The 20,147-nt window shown below is 47.8% G+C and overlaps 1 protein-coding gene across 9 annotated transcripts; it reads right to left on the bottom strand.

Annotated features, from left to right (window-relative positions):
• Positions 1-528: 528 nt before the first annotated feature.
• Positions 529-18,902, bottom strand: LOC133054431 (carcinoembryonic antigen-related cell adhesion molecule 7-like). Of its 9 annotated transcripts, none has more exons than XR_009692449.1 (11): positions 18,730-18,902; positions 17,479-17,838; positions 12,643-12,921; positions 11,078-11,356; positions 5,919-6,051; positions 5,151-5,203; positions 4,866-5,027; positions 4,450-4,481; positions 1,596-3,335; positions 1,063-1,388; positions 529-879 (listed from the first exon to the last, which is right to left on the bottom strand). XR_009692449.1 is itself a non-coding variant. In XM_061139398.1 (9 exons), the coding sequence occupies exons 1-9, from the start codon at positions 18,791-18,793 to the stop codon at positions 3,213-3,215; spliced, it is 1,485 nt and encodes a 494-aa protein (XP_060995381.1). In that variant the 5' UTR covers positions 18,794-18,902; the 3' UTR covers positions 1,437-3,212. The 9 variants fall into 9 exon arrangements, 2 of the variants coding, with proteins under 2 accessions (XP_060995381.1, XP_060995382.1); XR_009692450.1 differs by having other exon boundaries at positions 529-761; XR_009692451.1 differs by lacking the exons at positions 529-879; positions 1,063-1,388 and adding an exon at positions 4,171-4,347 and having other exon boundaries at positions 3,198-3,335.
• Positions 18,903-20,147: the final 1,245 nt, after the last annotated feature.

The raw sequence follows: 20,147 nt of genomic DNA, 5'->3' as shown, positions 1-20,147 counted from the left end.
GTTTGGCAAAGGTAGAAAGTGAATACAGATGCTTTGTGCCTGATAGGTTGAATAAACTGCTCCTTTGTTTAATTTTTAAAATTCAAATAAAATTAAAACCCACGAGAAAGCACACAGATCTTAAGTATATAATTTGATTTTTGGTAACTGTACATACCCATGTGATCACCACCTGAATTGAGATGTAGAATGTTTCCATTACTCCCAAGAGCCCTCATGTGCATCTTTGTAGTTGATTCTACCCTCTAGGGTGAATTCTCACACCATTGATTGCATGTGTGTATGTGTGCTAAGTTGCTTCAGTAGTGTCCGACTCTTTGGGACCCTATGAAGTGTAGCCCACCAGGCTCCTCTGTCCATGGGATTCTCCAAGCAAGAATGCTGGAGTGGGTTGCCATGCCCTCCTCCAGGGGATTTTCCCGACCCAGGGATCGAACCCTTGTCTCTTACATGTCCTGCATTGGTGGTTGGGTTCTTTATACCACTAGCACCACCTGGGAAGTCCAAGGCCATCAATTCTACTGCCAATTAACAAAATAAAGTATTTGTTCATTTATTTTATGTTTGGCTGATCTTCATTGCTTCACAGTCTTTTCTCTAGTTGTGGAGAGTGAGGACTCTCTCTCTAGTTGTGGTGGGTGGGCTTCTCACTGCGGTGGTTTCTCTTGTTGCAGAGCACAGGCTCAGTAGTTGTGGCAGATGGACTTAGTTGCTCCACGGCATGTGGGATCTTCTTGGACCAGGGAATCGACCAGTGGCCCCTGCAGTGGAAGATGGATTCTTTACCGCCAGGGAAGTCCCCTGTGTGCTGACTTTATTGCTGCTTCCAGTGGTCTTGGGAAGGAGGCACCACAGCTGAGGGCCAGGGGAAATCAGGGGCTGAGGAGGGGAAAGACAGCACATGTTCCAATTGTTTGGAAGTGAAGGAAATGAGATGACAGGCTAATTCTTGGTGGAATTAATAAAGGAAGGTTATCCTTGTTGGAAGAGCTCTGACTCTGAGGGGCAGAAAAAGGGACAGGGAACAAGGAGGCGGGACGTGCTGGAGAAATTTCTACACACCTGAGCCCATGGAGACTGTGGGAGTGAATGCTGGATCAGGCATGGGACGCACTGGAGCCATCTGTGTGGGCAGTGCGGTGTGTCCCTAGTGAAGAGCCCAGCAGACCTTTTACTCATGAAATCATCTTCTCTCCTTCTCTCCCAGAGGAAGACAGGCAGGTCCTTCCAGGCAGGTTGGAGCAGTGACCTGTGGCTCTAGGTGGACACACTTTGTCAGCAGGTGTGCACACGAATTGATTGAGCTCTCGGATCCCAGGATCAAATACCTCTGGACTTAGAAACAGGCTCACTCTGACTCCCTGTTGAGCAATTTCTATTTCTTCTGCCTGTAAGGAAGGCAATGTAGAAAGCAGTACCAACTGTGAGGCAGCATGTTGATATCTGATACACAATATTTATTATAAATATAGAGCAATTTTTACAAATCATTCAGAAGTGGCCTCAGCCAGGCAAAATTAAATTATGCAGAAGTGCTTGTATGAGGGGAGGTGTACACAGTCTGTATCAGGGTGAGGAAACCCTGAAAGAGGTACCTGAGTACAGAGTGCTCCCAGCCACCCCTCTCGGGGGCCAGTTCCACACAGCAGGCGGTCGGTCATGAAGGTGGAATAAAGCCTTTCTCTCAGCAGCCCAAGGAGGCCCCGCCTGTGCAGAAGGCTGGTGGGAAGCAGGTGCACCTCTCCTCCTCCCGTCCTCCCTTTCTGTGCCGACACATTGGGTCCCGTGCACCCCATGGGAGAAGAATTCCAGAGGCTCTTCAAGAAACCCAGGGCTGAGTCATAATCTGCACCTTGTGTCCTAAGGAGCTTGCGCACCAGTGCGGCCTCCTGGGCTGTAAACAATACTAACAGCGCAAGGGGCCGTGTTCCCTTCTGGGCGCTCCTGCTTCTCAAGAAGGCTCCTGAGAAGGTAAGTGGGGCAGACGGACAGAACAGGCACAGGCGGGAACACGGAAGAGAAGGGGGTTGATGACTGGCCTGAGATGCCTAGAAATGGAGTGAGACCCATTTCTGGCCGTGAAGGTAGACAACTGCTACTTCTTATTTTCTGTGCGGAGCCCCTGACACAAAAGGCTTAGGGAGCTCATGGCCAGAGGGACATGAGGAGCTTTGGTAGGCTCATCCCCCTGAAGTGGTCAGATTGGCTTATGCAGCAAATTAAACAGAACCCCTTTCACACAAACAAGCGGTTACAAAAGTTAAAATGGCAGAATGTCTCAGAAGGAAGGGAAAAAATAACCAATACCCCCAAACTGTACATTCTTTGACCATTATTTAAATAATCTCTGCAGGGTAGTTTTCTGAGTCCTTTCCCCAATCCCAGCAGATTGTATCTGGTAAGAGCTGACTGCCCCATAAACTGATGACCCCTCAGTCTCCGGGCATTGCCTTGAATAAAGCCCACAGTATTATTAAAACAGTATGTGCGGTTTTTTTGTTTGTTTTTGCAGTTTCCATCAAGATACACTTATGAATGCTGAGCAGTTGTTTTCAAGTTGCTTCTAGTGGGTTCTCTGAAGGCATGCTTTCAAAGGTTTAGATGGTATTCTAGCTAAGTAGTAAGTTGTTTAGTCCCTGATCCTGCAGGTAGACAACCCTGAAAGCGGACAAAGGTGTAGAACTTCCCAGCTCAGAGCTGGTCATGTATGTGTCTTCCTGTGAATGGTGGATTCACACTGGGCTTCAGAGTGCAGAAGCTCTTCGTTTTCCTTCTCCTTGCTCTTCTTTTCTGGCACAGGCATTTCAGTGGATAAGAAATCATTCTCCAGGTTATGGCAAATTCATGTTAGACTCCAATAGGACTGAGGTGGGAAGGAATGAATGTGTTCTAAATACACAAGTTTACACTGGTCTAGGTCAGCAAATGGGGAGGGGCAGAGGTTCTGGCAACTTTCTCCCAGGGTCCGCTTTGCTAGATTTCAATGACGAGGAAGTTTTGGTTTCCTACAGACCTCCTCATGGATGTGCCTTTTCATCCACTGACACTGAAGGAAGGGGCTGTGACCAGGCAGCCTGGAGGAGCCTCATTAGGGGTCAAAGGAGCTGGGGGAAGACTCTCTCCTCATGTTCCCTGAGGGCAGAGGGATCCCCTGGGGATGGAGGTGGGAAGCTTGGAATAAGTCAACAGTGCAACAAGCAGGACAGGTTCCATTACTGTTTTTTCACTTCTGAATAAATTGTTTCTGTATGTGTTGGAGATGGGGAGGCTGAAGTTGCTTTCTTTTTTAATTCCTGGGCATTGAAGTTCACGGAGGAATATTCAACTTCATTAACCTGAAAGGCATGAGCAGCAGTCAGTTAAATCAGCATCATAGGCCACACCCTCACCTTGTCCAGGGTCAGTCAGCATCCCATGCTCTTACCACTTTGAAACTTTTAGCTTCAGAGAAGGGCTTTTATTAACTATTTTCTCTGCTTAGTAACATCCTATTGAATAATCATTAGAACATTATGTATGATTATGGAATTCTACAATGTAATACGATGGCATAGCAATAAGAATAAATAGACAATAAAGGCACACAACCATATGAATGAATCTTGCAAAACAATTTTGAATGAAAGAAGCCAGACCCATGTACACTGTGTGTTTTTCAGTTCTATAAGCCCATAATCAGGTAAAAGTAATCTAATGCATTGGAAGTGAAGATAGTCCTTACTCTTCAGAGGGAAATAACTGGAGCATTGTGTGTGTGTGTGTGTGTGTGTGTGTGTGTGTGTGTGTGTTGAGGGGGGTTGATTTTTTAAAAATGATCGGTACTGTTTATATAGATATGAGCAACTTGTGGAAACTTACACACTGTTAAAATTACTAGGTTGGTCAGAAAGCTCATTCAGGTTTTTCTGTAAGATTTCATGGAAAAATTCGAACAAACTTGGATCAACCCAATACTTATGATTGACGCATTTTTCAGTTTATATGTGTATTCTGTTGACGATTAAGATGAGGAAAATTCAGTGAAAGTATTAGAAGGTAAAGGAATCAAGACCTCAGGTCTATAACACTGGAAATTATCATTTGTCAGTAACACCAGAGTCAGCCTGGAGGCAGAAGAGGGAGAATGATCTAGTGCCTTTCTTGCTCTGGCCACTGTGCTGAGTGCTTTACCTTTGTTATGTCATTTAATTCCTTGACCTCCTCTGTGAAGTAGGCAGCACACCCATTTTTCAGAGGTCTCAGCTGAGGCTCTATGAGGTTAAGTTACTTGTCCATGGTCCCAGCTGTGATCAAGTCCAGTGAGGTGAACTCTTGGTAGTAATGCTTCTTTGTTGCTGCAGTGAAGAACTTTGACCCAAACTGATTTCACATTTGTGTCTACAAGACTAACCCATTCTACACAGAGATATTTCCATGAGAAAAGGAGCCAGTGAAGCTGGCTGTGCTTACCTTTTCAGGTGAACTGTCAGAGTGTCCTTGACCTGGGAAACAAAGGAAAGTCATTAACCCATGAAAATGCAGAGTTGCCTTATGGCCTCAGAAAGGACTGTTCCTAAGGCTGACGTGACTTCTAGCTGAAGGAGGTAGCAGGTGGTGGGAGGGTGGGGGCCCATGATTAAGACTTAAGGATTTCTCTTCCCTCAGTCTGTGGTCCAGACTCCAGTGCATTAGACCGAGGTGGTGGTGGGGCGGGGTGGGGGTGTTGAGGGGAGGCCTCAGTGCACTTCTGAAGATTTCTACCAGTTCACAAGGCCTGAGTTTTGCCCACGTGTGTCTCACAGGTGTGTGTCTAGGCAGCAGGCTCCAGAGGCAGGACGGGCTGAGGCCCACAGCACCCAGAGCACCAGAGGCAGGGAAAGTCTCACCATAGGAGATGTCCGCATCCATAACAGAGGCAGGAGGGGGAAGGAGGTAGGATGAGGAAAGGGCTCCTGGAAGCTCGGCCATCTCACGGCTGCCTGGCTTGTGTGGCCTCGGAGGGGCCATGTCTCTGGGGGCTCTTCCATGACTAGGAAGAGTGTGAGGACCTGTACCAAATTGAGGATGGGGACTGAGATCACCTCTCATATTTCAGAAGGTAGGGATTCCCTGGTCGGTCAGGGCACGTGGTGGAACAAACCAGCTCTCACTGAGTGAGTGGCTCTACTTACTGTGGTTGTGATCTGAGGATTTGTGTTCTGTGAGATCGCGCTGGTCAGTTGCCCTAAATAAATATCAGACACAGTGACTACTATTCCCAGGCACAGGGTCTCTGCTCCTTGAATTAGGAAGCACAGTGTCAGCTTGATTCCGTGGGTCTCCTCCATGTTCATTTTTACCTTGGTTGGTCCTCTTTCCTCCTAGGACCTCTGTCTTCAATCTGCCCATTACCCCCTCTCATGTTTACTCCTCTCTGGTTTACTGGTTCTTCAGAACATTTATGGCCATTCATCTCAACTGCTTCTATTTCTACCCGGACATCTTTCCACTTTTGTAGGTAGATGCTGGTTATTTCTCACTTTCTTTATTGCCCAGGAGGGCTTGGGTTGTTCCTGCTTTTCTTAGGTTCTCTTCCAGTCCTGTCCCTCCCTCCTCCTGCTCTTGTGGTCGACAGAGCACAGGTCTCCCTTCCTCCTGCTCCTCCTTTCATGTCCTCATTGGTTTTCCTTCTTGGACCTTGGTTTCCCTGCCTGGGACAGAGGAACACAATTGGCTCTGACCCCTCTAAACCAGATGGAGGTAGGAATAGCCATGTCCAAGAGACAGGGGGTTACAGGAAACATGAAGACCAGGGAAGAGGAGACCCATAAGAATCAGTGCCGGGAAGCAGGAAGACTGAGGAGCAGATCTAGGCCAGAGACAGAGATGAGGTCTCCTTCCCTCTCCCAAGCAGGGCAGTCAGCCTCGAAGAAAGCAGAACAAGAGGAAAGGTGGCATACCGTCTAGTTTCTCTGATGTACAGAAAATACACCAGGGCTGCTATCAGAGCAGCCACCCCAGCCACAGCTCCAATCACGATGCCGACAACGGCACCAGTTGAGAGGTCAGAGGAACTTTCTGATGTCGGTTTATCTGTTGTGGAAAGAAAAGAGAAGAATGAATGAAGGTGACATTATTTTACAGTGGGAGGGGCTCTGGGAAATAGCTCAATATGAAATACTCTCTGCTTGTTCCTCCAAGGTATAAACTTTCTGTGGAAGGTTGTTGTGAGGTGAGTAACCGCCTATATCCTTGCGATTCTTTCCTCTCTGATTGTATTTCTAGGTTGGTGACCACATTCCTCAATTCCAACCTGGCTTTTCTGCACTCATATGTTTGAAGTCTTTGGAAATGTAAGAAGGACTGATGATGGTTATTTTTGTATGTTATAACTTCCCAGCTTTTCATGGTTACATCTTTACCTGGGTACCAGGTATGGCTGCCATGAATATGCACCTGTTAGGTGTCTTACGAAAGTGTGAGTTCCTGAGTCACGTCTGACTCACTGTGACCCCATGGAGTGTAGCCCACCAGGCTCCTCTGTCCATGGGATTTCCCAGGCAAGAATGCTGGAGTGGGTTGCCATTTTGTTCTCCTGGGGATCTTCCCGACCCGGGGATTGAACCCAGGTCTTCTGCATTGCAGGCAGATTCTTTACTGTCTGAGCAATGGGAGGTGTCTTATGGTGGGGACTTAATTGATGGAAGGCCCTCTGAATTCACTACCCCTTTGCACAGAGACCATCCTTCACACAGATTTCTGGCAGGAATATGAAATCAATCCCCATTCTGTGAGAAATAAATTCTTTTGTGTGATGGGTGACTTTAATTCAAGGGCTCCTTGCCAGCTTTGCAGATATTCTCTTAGAACTGCACTGCAGCCTGAAACTTCCTCCTTCCTAGGGACCCAATGTGCATCCTGCTCTGAGGACCCTCCCAGGCTCCTCCCACTCCTGCCTCGCTTTCCTTCACAGGCATTTTCTGCAAGGAATGTCTTAGATGTATAATCCCATCCTGGCTGCATCTCATGGAATGAAAACTATCATACTAGACATGAAACTTTGTACTCAACCCCCCTGTTTCCTCTCTTCCATATTTATAAGTAACATGTTCCTGTGGATCTTTGTGCTTTCCCTCCCCAAATATATAACACCTTTTGTCTGTTTCTTCTTTTTTACTTCAGTGGTCCTCACTGTTCAACTCAAGACTGAAAATCAGTGCTAATGTGAGCTATTGTTATGACATACATACTCTGTGCCAGGCTCTGTGCTATATATTTGCCAAATATGTCATTTAATTCATATAATAACCCAGTCAGAAAGGCACTATTTCCATTTTATAGATGGAAAATCTGAGGTTTACAATGGTGGAAAACCTAAAGCCATGTGGCTAATGAGATGTGGATCGAGAGTCAAGTCGTCCTAGGAACACCTGACTGTATACAGCCTAATGAAGTCGAGAAGGTCCCCTGGAGAAGGAAATGGCAACCCACTCCAGTCTTCTTGCCTGGGAAATCCCATGGGCAGTGGAGCCTGGCGAGCTATCGTCCATGGGGCCTCAAAGCGTTGGACAGGACTTAGTAACTACACGGCAGCAACAACAATGATAATAGTAATAATTATAGCAGCGAAATTGTTTGGAAAATGTTCCCCGTGTGGGTATTTTGCTAAGGGTTTAGTTGAATATTACATTAAATCTGTGAAAAAATGCCATAAAGAAGGTTCTTTTATTGCAGTTCTCCCTTGAGGACTCTGAGGCTCAGAGAAGTGAAGAATCTCGTGCAAGAATTTATAATTGTAAATGCTTATATTAAAAAAAAGATCTCAAATCAACAACCTAAATTTCCAACTTGAGGGAAAGAGTAAAAGCTAAACCCAAGGCTAGCAGAAGGAAGGAAATAATAATAATTAGAATGGAGATAAATAAATTAGAGAATGAAGAAACAGTAGATAGAATCAATAAAACCAGTAATTTGTTCTTCAAAAAGATTAACAAAATTGACAAATCTTTAACTAGATTGACTAAGAAAAAAAGGGAAGATTCAAATCATAAAAATCAGAAATGAATGTGGAATCATTTCTACTAATTCTACAAAAATAATACAAAGTATAAGAGTACTAGGAATAATCCTATGCCAACAAATTGGATAACTTCTGTGTAATGGACAAATTCCTGGAAACAGGAGAGCTTCCAAGATGTAATCATAAGGAAATAGAATATATGAACAGACGTATAAAGTAAGGAGGTTAAATAAATAAAATCCTTTGACAAAAACCCACTAACTTTTTATGATAAAACACTCAAAATAGGGAAAAAAAGGAAACCACTTCAAGATAATAAAGGTCATATATAAAAACCCCATAGCTAACATCATCCTAAATGGTGAAAGAGTGAACATTTATTTTCTGAGATGGAGCATGATAACAATGCCTGCTTTTTCCAATTCTATTCAAAATAGTATTGGACATACTAGCCAGAGGGATTAGGCAAGAAAAAGAAATAAAAGATATCCAAATTGCAGAAGAAGAATAAAATTATTTCTGTTTGCAGATGACATGACTTTATATGTAGAAAATGATAAAGATTTCCCAGAAAACTGTTAGAACTAATAAACAATTCATCAAAGTTGAAGGACACTAAAACAACATGTAAAGATCAATCGCAAAAAAACAAACAAAAAAAGATCAGTTCCTTTTATATAAAATATATTCAAAAAGGAAGTTAAGAAAATTTTATTCTATTTTGATATGAAAAATAATATCAAAAGAACAAAATACTTAGAAATTAACTAGGCGGGTGAAAAATTTATACATTTAGGAATTATAAATAAACACTACTGAAAGTAATTAAAGAAGATGTAAACAAGAGGAATGGATAAAGAAGATGTGGTACATATATGTACCATGGAATATTACTCAGATATTAGGAGAATGAAATAGTCCCATTTGCAAAAACATGGATGGACCTAGAGAGTCTCATACTAAGTGAACCAACTTGGACAAAAAAAGACAAATGTCATATGATATCACTCATAAGTGGAGTCTAATTTTAAAAAGTGATACAAATGAACTTATTTACAAAACTCAAACAGACTCAACATATTTAGAAGACAAACCTATGGTTACCAAAGGGGAAATGTGTGTGTATGGGAATAAGTGAGGAGCATGGGGTCAACATATACATACTACTATATATAAAATAGATAACCAACAGGGACCTACTGTATAGCATGGGGAGCTCTACTCAATATTCTGTAATAATCTATATGGCTAAAGAGTCTGGAAAAGAATGTATATACGTATATGTGTAACTGAATCACTTTACTATACACCTGAAACTGACACAACATTGTAAAATATATTCCTTTAAATCTTTTTTTTAAAAAAAGAGACAAATGGCCAATAGACACATGAAAAGATGCTCAACATCACCAGTAATTAGGGGAATGCAAATCAAAACCACAGTGAGATATCACTTCTTACCCTTTAGAATGGTTATGAAAAAAAAAAAAAAAGGAAACAGAAAACAAGAAGTATTTGCAAGGATGTGTAAAAATTGAAACTTTCGTGCATTGCGGGTGAGAATGCAAAATGGTACAACCACCATGGAAAACTACATGGCTGTTCATCAAACAGTTGGACAAACAATTGCCATTTTATCCAGTGATTCCACTGCTGGTTGTGTGCCCAAAAGACTGAAAGCAGGAACTTCCCTAGTGGTCCAGTGGTTAAGAATCCACCTTCTAATGCAGAGGACATGGGTTCAATCCTTGGTCAGGGAACTAAGGTCCCAGATGCCTCGGAGCAACTAAGCCTGTGTGCCACAACAGGAGAATCCATGTGCCTCAGCAAGAGAAGCCATCACACTGCAACTAAAGAAAGCCCACACACCACAATGAAAAGCCCCACGCTGCAATTAAGCCACAATAAAAAAGATTGAAAGTAGTGATTGAACAGATACTTATACACCCATGTTCATGGTAGCATGTTCACAACAGCCAAAAGGTAGAAACAATTTAAAAGACAATCAACTTATGAATGACCAAATGTTGTATATACATACAAGGGAATATACTTCAGCCTTTCAAAGGAATGAAATTCAGATATATGCTATAATATGGATGGGACCTTGAAGACATAATGCTAGTAAGTGAAATAAATCAGACCCAAAGGGATAATTATAATATTATATGATTCCACTACTTTGGCCATCTGATGCAAAGAGCCAACTCATTGGAAAAGACCCTGATGCTGGGAGGAGAGCAGGAGGAGAAGGGGATGACAGAGGATGAAATGGTTGGATGGCATCATCAAACTCAATGGACATGAGTTTAAGCAATCTCTGGGAGATGGTGAAGGACAGGGAAGCCTGGTGTGCTACAGTCCACGGGGTTGCAAAGAGTTGGACATGACTGAGAGACTGAACTATAACATCATTCCACTTATACAAAATGACTATCATAATCAAATTCATAGAGACAAAGAAAGTAGAATGGTGTTTGCCAGGGTTTGAGGTGGGAGACTTCTAGAAGTTCTTGTTTAAGGGGTACAGAGTTTTTAATAAGATGAAAAAGTTCTAAATGGATAGTGGCAATGTGAATGTACTTAATGCTACTGACCTGCAGTCTTAAAAATGGCTAAAATTATATATTTTATGTATTCTTCACATTAAAAAAAAAGGTAACAGGAGAAAAATCCAACAACAAATATTGTGAAAGTTACACTAAAATGTTAAACCCAGGAGAAGAAACTGTATTTGATTCAGAGATTGAGCTGTTACTCATTCTGCCACCTGTTTACTGTGTGCCTGTATTCAGTTGCTCAGTTGTGTCTGACCCCTTGCAACCCTATGGACTGTAGTCCACAAGGCTCCTCTGTCCATGGGATTTCCCAAGCAAGAATACTGGAGTGGCTTGCCATTTCCTCCTCCAGGGGAGCTTCCCAACCCAGGGATCAAACCTTTGTCTCCTGCATTGCAGGATTCTTTACCACTGAGCCACCTCGGAAGCCCTGTCGTGGTCTCATTTGATATTCTGCCCACCGTGACCTCTCTCCATTTTCCACACGATTGTTAGAATAATCCACAGAGAAAGATATAGCATAAGGCAAATGGTCACTTACATTTCACATGCAGCCTGAGGGGGTCACTTTTGCTGGAGTTGCCCCTGTTGGAGACCTCACATTGATAATCCCCATTGTCTTTTCTGCTGACGGGGTCTATGGTGAGGGTGCTATTGTCCAGGGACAGTGTCATCCCCCTTGTGAGGAGGAGACTCTGGCCTTCGAAGAACCAGCGTATGGAGACCCCAGTCTCATTTGTGAGGCAGGTCAGGACCACGGGACCCTCATGTTCTGCGACTGTGGTGTTGCTGGCTTGGAGGGAGGGCCGTGCCACTGGGTCTGTGGAGAGACAGAGGGGTGACTGCTGAGAGTGGGTCAGGGGCCTGGGCCATGCTCCCTCTCAGAGATCTCAGCCAGCCCCGGGCCCCAGTGACCTCTGTAAAGGTGCCCCAGAGGATGGCCCTGAATCTGTGATCAAGGTATGGAGTCTCTCTTCATTGACGATCTGTAAGGAGAGGACTGTCCCTCCTCTCTGACCCCCAGGTACCCTGGGATGACCCCTGAGCAGTCTCCCTGGACATCTCTGTAGTATCAGCACCGGGACCCTCTTCTCAGCCCATATGTCTAACATCCTCATCATCAAGTGGAGTTGTTCTGTTTTTTAATTAACTTTCCTGGACCTTTTCCCACGATTTTCTTTGACTATCAAAAAATTCAGGGACTTCCCTGGTGGTCCAGTGGCTAAGACATCACACTCCCAATGCAAGGGGCTCGGGTTTGATCCTTGGTCCGGGAACTAGATCCCACATCCTGAAACTAAGAGTTTTCATGCCACAAGCAGAAGATCTCACATGTCACAACTATGACCCAGTGCAGCCAAATAAGTAAACAAAAATACATAAATTGAAAAAAATTTAGCCCCAATATGTAAAATAGCTAGCTAGTGGGAAGTTGTGTATAACACAGGGAGCTCAGCCTGGTGCTCTGTGACAACCTGGGCGGGGGATGGGGGTTGGTAGGGAGACTGAAGAAAAAGGGGACCTTATGTATACTAATGGCCGATTCACGCTGTTGTACGGCGGAAACCAACACAACATTGTAAAGCAATTATACTCCAGTTTAAAAAAAATCAAGTCCCATTTCTTATTTGCACTTCCGTGAAGGCAGGCCTGGCAGCTCTGTGTATCTCTGGGGCCAAGGGGACTTCCATAAAGTGGGGGAGACATTCCCTTTCTTTTACATAATTTCTTATGGCCCAACTCAGTCTTCCTGAACTGTGTAGAAGAGTTAAATATCTCTCTGAGTCAGGGACAGTCTTGTTTTACAGTTTCCCAACAATAACTACCTCTTCATTTTCACTCATCCTGCATCTGAGACATTAACCTGTTTCTCCCATCACAGGCTGGTGACCCTGAGCCTCTCAAGACAGAGCAGTCCATCCCCTCCCAGTCTTGGCTCAAGGCTGGGCCTGCGTGAATTGCGTGGGACAGGAAGTCATGGCCAGCCTGGGTGTCCAAAGGTGAGGCTCCATGTATTGGGACCTAAGAGGGATGGGTACGGCCTGGCCTCCGGCACTGCAGATTCAGCCAGGTGGCCTGGACCACGTAGGAACAGAGGTTACTCACAGAGGACCTGCAGGGTGAATGGGTCACTGCGGCGGACACTCACTGGGTTCCGGGCTTCACACACATAGGGCCCTGTGTCTTTCCGTGTCACATTGAACACAGTGAGAGTCCTCTTGTCCTCAGACAGTTCCAGCCTCGTGCTGTTGGGGAGGCTCTGATCGTTGATCCACCAGATGTAGGAGGTGTTCTGGGTCTCAGGTCCACACGTTAACACCACAGTGTCCTCGTGCTCCCAGGGCTTGGAGTTGTTGCTGGTGATGACGGGTGTGGGTAGCACCGCTGTGCAGATAACAGAGAGAACATTGCCCCTTTTATATCTTGGGTTCCTCTAAAAGCATTTGTAATCAGGGTTGCCATCTTTCTCCTCTCAGCCAGACTAAGCCCTTAAAGAATAAGGCAGGTCTGTGTATCATGAGACAAATGCATGAATATCTGAGCTCAGGGAGTGTGAGGCAATCTGCTCTTAAGTCTGGAAGAAGCACAGACTTCCTCAAGTGTCAGTCAGGTGTCAGAGTTTGATAGCATAATCCCAGGCCTGTGACTCAGAGACCACTTGCTTCCTCTGGCCCTGGCCCTGGGTGCTCACCCGGACTGGGAAGGTCCTGAGTTCCTTCAAGATGCACAGACCTATACTGCCTGATGGAGACATGTCTTCACCGTCTCCTCAATTCCCAAGGTTTCCCAGAGATGGGTAACGATGGGCGTTCCCCTAGTCCTTAAACCCCAAGAAGACTGGGCAGCACAGCCTGGAACTGGGTGTTTGAGCAGAAATAACACACGGGGATGTCCCTGGTGGCTCAGTGGTAAAGAATCCACCTGCCAATGCAGGGGACGTGGGTTTGATCCCTGATACGGGAAGATCCCATGTGCCATGGGGAAACTAAGCCCGTGCTCCACAACTACTGAGCCTGGACTCCAGCACCTGAGTGCTGCAACTACTGAAGCCCGGGACCTGAAACAAGAGAAGCCACCACAGTGAGGAGCCTGTGCACCGCAATGAAGCATAGCCCCCACTCCCTGCAGCTAGAGAGAGCGCGTGTGCAGCAGTGAGGACCCAGCAGAGCCACAAATAAATAAATAAATGGACACTGAAGTTTAAAGAAAAAGAGGACAGAATGAATCAGAGGGCAAGTCGGAGTCTCTGTTTTAAAAACGGGAGGAATGATCTCAAAGAGCAGAAATGATATGTGCTGAGTCGTTCAGTGTTGTCTGACTCTTTGCGACGCCATGGGCTGCAGCCCTCCAGGCTCCTCTGTCCATGGGATTCTCTAGGCAAAAACACTGGAGTGGGTTGCCATGCCCTCCTCCAGGGGACCTTCCCAACCAAGGGAATGAACCCAGGTCTCCCTTATTGTAGGCAGATTCTTTACTGTCAGAGCCAGCAAGGAAGCCCAGAAATGATATGTGTTCTATTAATAAAGTTAGAGGAAGAGGTCCCTCTCACCAGTTTCCATGGCAAATCAGGCAAATGGGAAGGGGGCCCACCACAGGCGTGTGGCATGCTTTTTTTTTTTTTTCTTTCTGCCTCAGAAAACACAACTAAGTGTTTGATCAAATTTGTCTGAGTCGGGCCAAGGCTAAGTGAAGAGACAGTGGCTCGGGCCCCTCATCGTCGGAGAGCATCCCACCCTGTGATAAAGGTGACATCCTGAGGACACACGGGTGATGAAGTAGGCAAGAAAGCAATCAGATGGCACAGGTCTGTCAGTCCCATCCTGGGAAGGTCTCGGGAATCCCTGAGAGGAACGGGACGGTCACACCAGGACAAGGCTGTGAGTCACAAGTCAAAGAGGTGAAGTGAGCCCATGAGCCCCTGGGGACTGCAGACCTGTCTTGCTGCCTTTGGCTTCCTGCTTGAGTCACATTAGTGAATAGATCGGTGAGGGAGAGCTACATATCCTTGCCACGTGGCATGATTCCACTGGCTGGCACCATGGAGGGAAAGACCCCTGGACCAAGGCAAAGCTGAAGTTCATTCTCCTGGTGACCTGGGGAAAGTGGCTTGTGCTGGAGCCCCACAGAGGCTGCTGCTCCCAGATTTCTGAGTCCTTTACTATCACCTGGGAGGGTGCACCTGGCCAGAAGCCAGGCTGGGAACAGGGCAGTCAGTTATTTGGGGAAGTATCTGTGGAAAGCTTAAGGCTTTGGGGGGTGGGGGCGGTGCTTCCCCAGTGGCTCAGCTGGTAAAGAACCCGTCTGCCAATGCAGGAAACATGAGAAACATGAGTTTGGGAAGATTCCCTGGAGAAGGAAATGGCAACCTGCTCCAGTATTCTTGCCTGGAGAGTTCCATGGACAGAAGAGCCTGGCAGGCTACAGTCCACTGGGTCACAAAGAGTCGGATATGACTGAGCAACTAACACTTTCACTTTCACTTGCCAGTATTCTTGCCTGAAAAAAATTCTATCGACAGAAGAGCCTGGAGAGCTCCTACAGTCCATAAGATTGCAAAGAGTCAGACATGACTAAGTGAATGAACAAGAGTGGGGTGCGGGGGCTTCCTTAGTGGCTCAGCTGGGAAAGAACCTGCCTGCCAACGCAGGAGATGCAAGAGACGTGAATTTGATCCCCGAGTTGGGAAGATTCCCTGGAGAAGGAAATGGCAACTGGCTCCAGTATACTTGTCTGGAAAATTCCATGGACAGAGGAGCAAACAGTCAAACATGACTGAGAGTGCACGCACGAATCTCAGGGCGGGGTGCTGTGCAGAGCAGGGCCAGTCCCGGCTGAAATGAAGGAGGAAGGTGAGAGACATGGAAAGAGCTGAGAGCGAGAAATGTCCGTTTACAAGCGACTTCAAAGTGGGGGTTTCAAGTGACTTCAAACATCCAGAGGTCTAAGAGCGCCACTGCAGCCCAGAAGCAGGCCCCCGGCCCCCACCCCTGAAAACCCCCCCACAGCGGAGCAGCCCCATAGGCGCGGTGAGACTTGGCTCCCAGTGCGCTTTAGGGGCAGGTGGTCAGAGGATAAAACACCGGTCCCCTCCCTGGAGAGACAGGCAGCAGGCGTGGCCAGAGCCTCCTAGGACTCTGCATCCAGATTCCAGAGCCTGAAGAGATCACAGATCATTCATCCGTCCTTTTTCCTTCCATTCTTCCTTCCCCAAAGAAACACTGAGAGCCTGTCAGGCCCTGTGCTGGGTGCAGGTGTGGATGGGGAGTGAGGAAGTAGACTGAGTCCTTTCCATTTTACTCCAGTGGGAGTGACACCCAACACCTCCAGTAACCAGCAAATAAATGATCTCTGGTTCACTCAGTGGGAGGAGCTTGTACATCAGCTACCTAAGGAGGGGAGGCCTGGACATTCCTGTCACTAATTTGATTGTTGATGCAGGTAATTTGCAAGCATCATGGACTGGGTTGCCATGCCCTCCTCCAGGGCATTTTCCTGACCCAGTGATCGAACCCATGTCTCTTACATCTCCTGTATTGGCAGGTGGGTTCTTTACCACTAGAGGCCACCTGGGAAGCTTTAGTTCCAGAGTAACCGGGATTAATTGTCCATTTCCCTTGACTTTTCACACTAGAATCTCCCTCTGGTTGAGGAGGCCCAAGAAGAAAGGATCTGAACCAATACTTGGTTTCCGGGTTCCTAGATAAGGCCCCTGGGAGGGAGGAGAGGGTGGGGCTGTGATGTTGGCCTGACCCTTCCACACATATTTCCCCTGACTGGCCACTCATGGTCTGTGTGACTCTGATTCACTGACTGTATCTCCCTGTATTTTACTGAGCTTGTCTTCAGTAAAACAGAATAAATGGTAAATGGCGTCAGGAGTGCCATGTTGTCTGTGTATTAACCTTAAATCATGAATAATTAGCTGGTCTAAAGCTGGACATAGAAACTGTGTCTAGGGACTTCCTGGTAGTCCAGTAGTTAAAAATCTGCCCTGCACTGCTAGAGATGCAGGTTCCGCTGGTTTTGGAACTAAGATCCCACAGGCCTCGGAGTAACTAAGTGGACCAACAAAGCCCACGAACCACAACGAAAGATCCTGTATGACGTAATGAAGACCCGATGCAGCCTAATAAATACATAAATAAATATTTTTAAAAAGAAAACCATGCCTCTACTATTAATCGAGTCCACAGGAGAGGGCTCCCTGGGCTGCCCACTGCGGGGTGAGGAGCTGCCGGGAGCGTCTTCTCTTCCTCTGGTCCTTCTTGGGGATGTTGACCTTCCTCCGGAGTCTCCACTGAGGCTCAGGGGGTCGGCTAATGGCGTGGGGACCCAGCCTAACCTGCTCTCCATGCTGAGTCTCAGGGGAAGGACTGGACTCCACCCCTGCTCAGGCTCGGCTCTTGGGGCTGAGCCCTGGCCGGTGACCTGCTGAGAAACCTTGGCCTCAGGGAGCTGGGAATCATCCGCCCCAGTCAGCCCCGCCTGGGAGGCCAACACCCATCAGCGGCCCAGGTTCTCCATGGTCGCTGGAGCCGGGACCCTGGGACAGGGTCTGGGGAGGGGCTTCCCCGTGGGCCTGAGCTTCTCTGTGAGGATCCCTCAGGCCAGGCCCCTACTGAGTCCTGCAGGGTCTTCCTCAGGGTCATGGTCGCAGGGAGGGACCCAGGGGGGCTGGACTGAGAGTTCTCTCCCTCTGCGGAGTCCCTCCCATCAGACCGTCCTTCTTTCTGCACGGTGTTTGCGGGTCCAGATTCCCTGAGCGGAATTCTGACCCATTGGAGTTCGTCTCCACTGTGTGTGTCCTGCACTAAATGTTCAAACCCCAACACGGCACATAATGTAGAGGGAGATGGAGGCACCATCTGAGTCTGTCAGTCCTGCGAGTGTGAACAGAATTCACTTCACCCAACACCCCGAGGTCAGAGAGGAAGTACTCACGGTGTACGTGGAGGTATCCAGGCTGTCTTTCATTCTGTAAATCATTCTTTAAAATGAGCAGGGTGTAGGATCCTGTGTCTTTCTGGGTGACGTGCTGGATCAGCAGGGTTCCATTGGGGTAAAGTGTCTCCCGACCGCTGTGTGCAGGCCCTTTGGTAGTTACATTAGTGTCTGGTCTATATGATGCAATTAGCTGCTGGTTTTCTACTCTGTCTCCTGTGTACCAGGTATAGCCTAGAGGATTCTCTGTCACGTTGTGGGCAAGTAGCAGGACATTCGATCCTTCTGCAGCAAGTGGGGGCACCACTTCAATAGTGAGCTGGGCAGTGGTGGGCAGGGGCCAGAAAGTTAAGAGTGAGGCTAGGAGGGAAGAGAGAGAAATCAGTTAATATCCTGACCTGTGTGGGGAATGGGGAAATGGTGCCCTTGGTCCTAAGCTGGTCTCTTCATCCCTCATGCCTTAGTGTGTGTGTGTGTGTGTGTGGTCAAGCTTAGTAGCATGACCCCCATCACTTCGGCCCCTCTGGGCTCTGTATTTCCTCTGTTTCCCCAGTTTTCCCCCGGCTCACTCCCTCACTGCCCTCACACAACTGCTCACACTCAGGGGCCTCTTGGGAGATGTCCTTCCCCCTGACCACCTGCTCTAAAGACCCTCCGTGTTCACTTGCTGACCCTTCCCTCCTCCGTTTCCTGCATGAGGCCTGTCAGCGCCTGACAGCACATTCTAGATCTCTCTGCCTGTCTGTCTTCCTCCCCACAGAGTGTAAGCTCCGTGAGGGAAGGGGCTTGTCTGATCCTGCTTGAAACGCAGTGTCAGGACCAGGCTCCAGACATTGTACCTGGGGATGAAGGAATGAGAGGTCCCAGGAATTCCACAGTCTGGTTTTGTCAGTTTCTGAGGGTGCTGGGTAAGGAAAATGTTTAGTGTCACGGTTAAGTGTTTTTCTGTAGACACCCAGACATAAGTTATTATTATCGTCATCAGTTTTCAACAGTTACTGCTCAGTGAAGAATAACTTGTAAAAGCTACACTAGTTGAAGTTTTCCTGCCGGTCACCAGTTCTAGTTCATGGAGAGTCTCCTGTGGCTGAGTCCCCCCACCCTGCCCTGCTCCCCTGTCCTCTGCCCTCAGGTCTGAACAGAAGCACTCTGTCCCCTCTCAGAGCTCCGTCTCTCCCAGTGATCCCACCCAGTCTCTTGTTCTCCCTGAAAACTGTCTCTGCCCACTCCCTGAAAATTGTCCCCTCTCACCTGCCAGCAGGAGCCTGTTGGAGGGGGCGCACCGTCTGCGGGCAGGGCCTGAGGGGGGCTCCATGGTGCCTGCTGTCTGCTGTGTCCCTCTCTGTGAGGAAAACTTCTGCTCCAGAAACGCTCACAAGCCCTGCAGTCGCCCTGTGAGCTCTGCTTCCCCCTCTGTGCTGGGCCTCCTCCCGGGCAGGAGCACCAGCTAGTTCAAGAGGCCCGGGGGCGGGGTCTCTGCCCAGGCCCCACCCTCTCCCTCCCCTCTCATTCCCGCCTGCCTTCTCTCCTCTTCCCTCTTCCCTTTCTGTTACATTTCATTTGCCTGGGAAGCCTGCTGTTTCTGCCTTTGGCAGCTTGACTTCTCACCCTAGACACACGCACGTACGCAGTTCCCCCACTGTTGGGGAGAGCACCTCCCTGGGGCTCCTGTCCTGGGCGTTCCCCCGTAGGTCTCAGTTGGGGGTGTAGTCAGCCTCCCTGTTTCCACAGTCTCCAGCCTCATGTTCTCCTTCTGGCTTTCCCCCGCAGAGCAGGAGCCTGGGGGGTGGGGAGGAGGTGCATCGGGAACTATAGTCATAGGGACAGTGTCCCCACGGTGCATGGGAACCACCTGTGGTGCTTCATGAAGGCTTTGAACCCCCCAGAGGGACCTTAGGAAAGCTGCTTCAGCAGCCACACAGGTCACATGCTTGCCCAGCCTGGCTGAGACTCCAGAATGTGGGGCAAGGCAGCCTCTCCCCAATGTCGATGCACAGGGAGGGTCTGCAGATCCTGTTAAAATGCAGAGCCTGACTCAGCAGGGGTGGGGTGGACCTGAGAGTCTGCATCTAACAAGCTCCCAGGTGATGCTGACCATACTGGACTGTGGAGCACACTTTCAATAGCAAGGCTGATGGTGACAAGTCAACTGAGAGGCCGCCGCCCTGCCCCCAGTGTCGGCCTCGGCCGTGTTCTGGTCTGGGGTCTGCCAGCAGGACACAGAGACCCCAGCATCTCCGAAGCAGGATATTATTTCCCTTTGTAACACTGGGGGCTTCCCTGGTGGCTCAGCTGGTAAAGAATCCGCCTGCAATGCAGGAGACCAGGGTTCAATCCCTGGGTGGCGGAGATCCTCTGGAGGAGGTCATGGCAGCCCACTCCAGTATTCTTGCCTGGAGTATCAGATGGACAGAGGAGCCTGGAGGGCGACAGCCATGGGGTCGCAAAGAGTCAGAGGTGACTGTCACGTTGAGGGTCTTCCCAGGGTTCTCAGAGGCTGTGAGAAGGTTGTGTTCTATTCCCATTGGAAGCCTCCAGAAAAGGACTAAGGGGCTGGAAAGGGGGCGTGAGTAACGCCGGGTGAGAGGGATCCTCCTTCTTTCTCCTTGGGGGTCTAGTGGGGCCACAGCTTCCAGGGTGTGGCCTGAAGGAATCGTAGTTGCTAATGG

This window comes from Dama dama, chromosome 4 (genome assembly GCF_033118175.1).
Source record: "Dama dama isolate Ldn47 chromosome 4, ASM3311817v1, whole genome shotgun sequence".
Lineage (NCBI taxonomy): Eukaryota > Metazoa > Chordata > Mammalia > Artiodactyla > Cervidae > Dama > Dama dama.
The sequence above is the reverse complement of the archived record's forward strand: the minus strand, read 5'-3'. Positions and strand labels throughout refer to the sequence as shown.

What these genes read in the sequence shown, in the direction of transcription:
- LOC133054431 (XM_061139398.1), bottom strand. Translation starts at nt 18,793, where the DNA reads ATGGAGCCCCCCTCAGGCCCTGCCCGCAGACGGTGCGCCCCCTCCAAC. An exon ending in CCTCAGGCTGCATGTGAAAT is followed by an intron (nt 6,052 to 11,077) that starts GTAAGTGACCAT and finishes TTTCCACAACAG; the next exon opens with ATAAACCGACATCAGAAAGT. An exon ending in GGATGCGGACATCTCCTATG is followed by an intron (nt 4,482 to 4,865) that starts GTGAGACTTTCC and finishes TTTGTTTCCCAG; the next exon opens with GTCAAGGACACTCTGACAGT.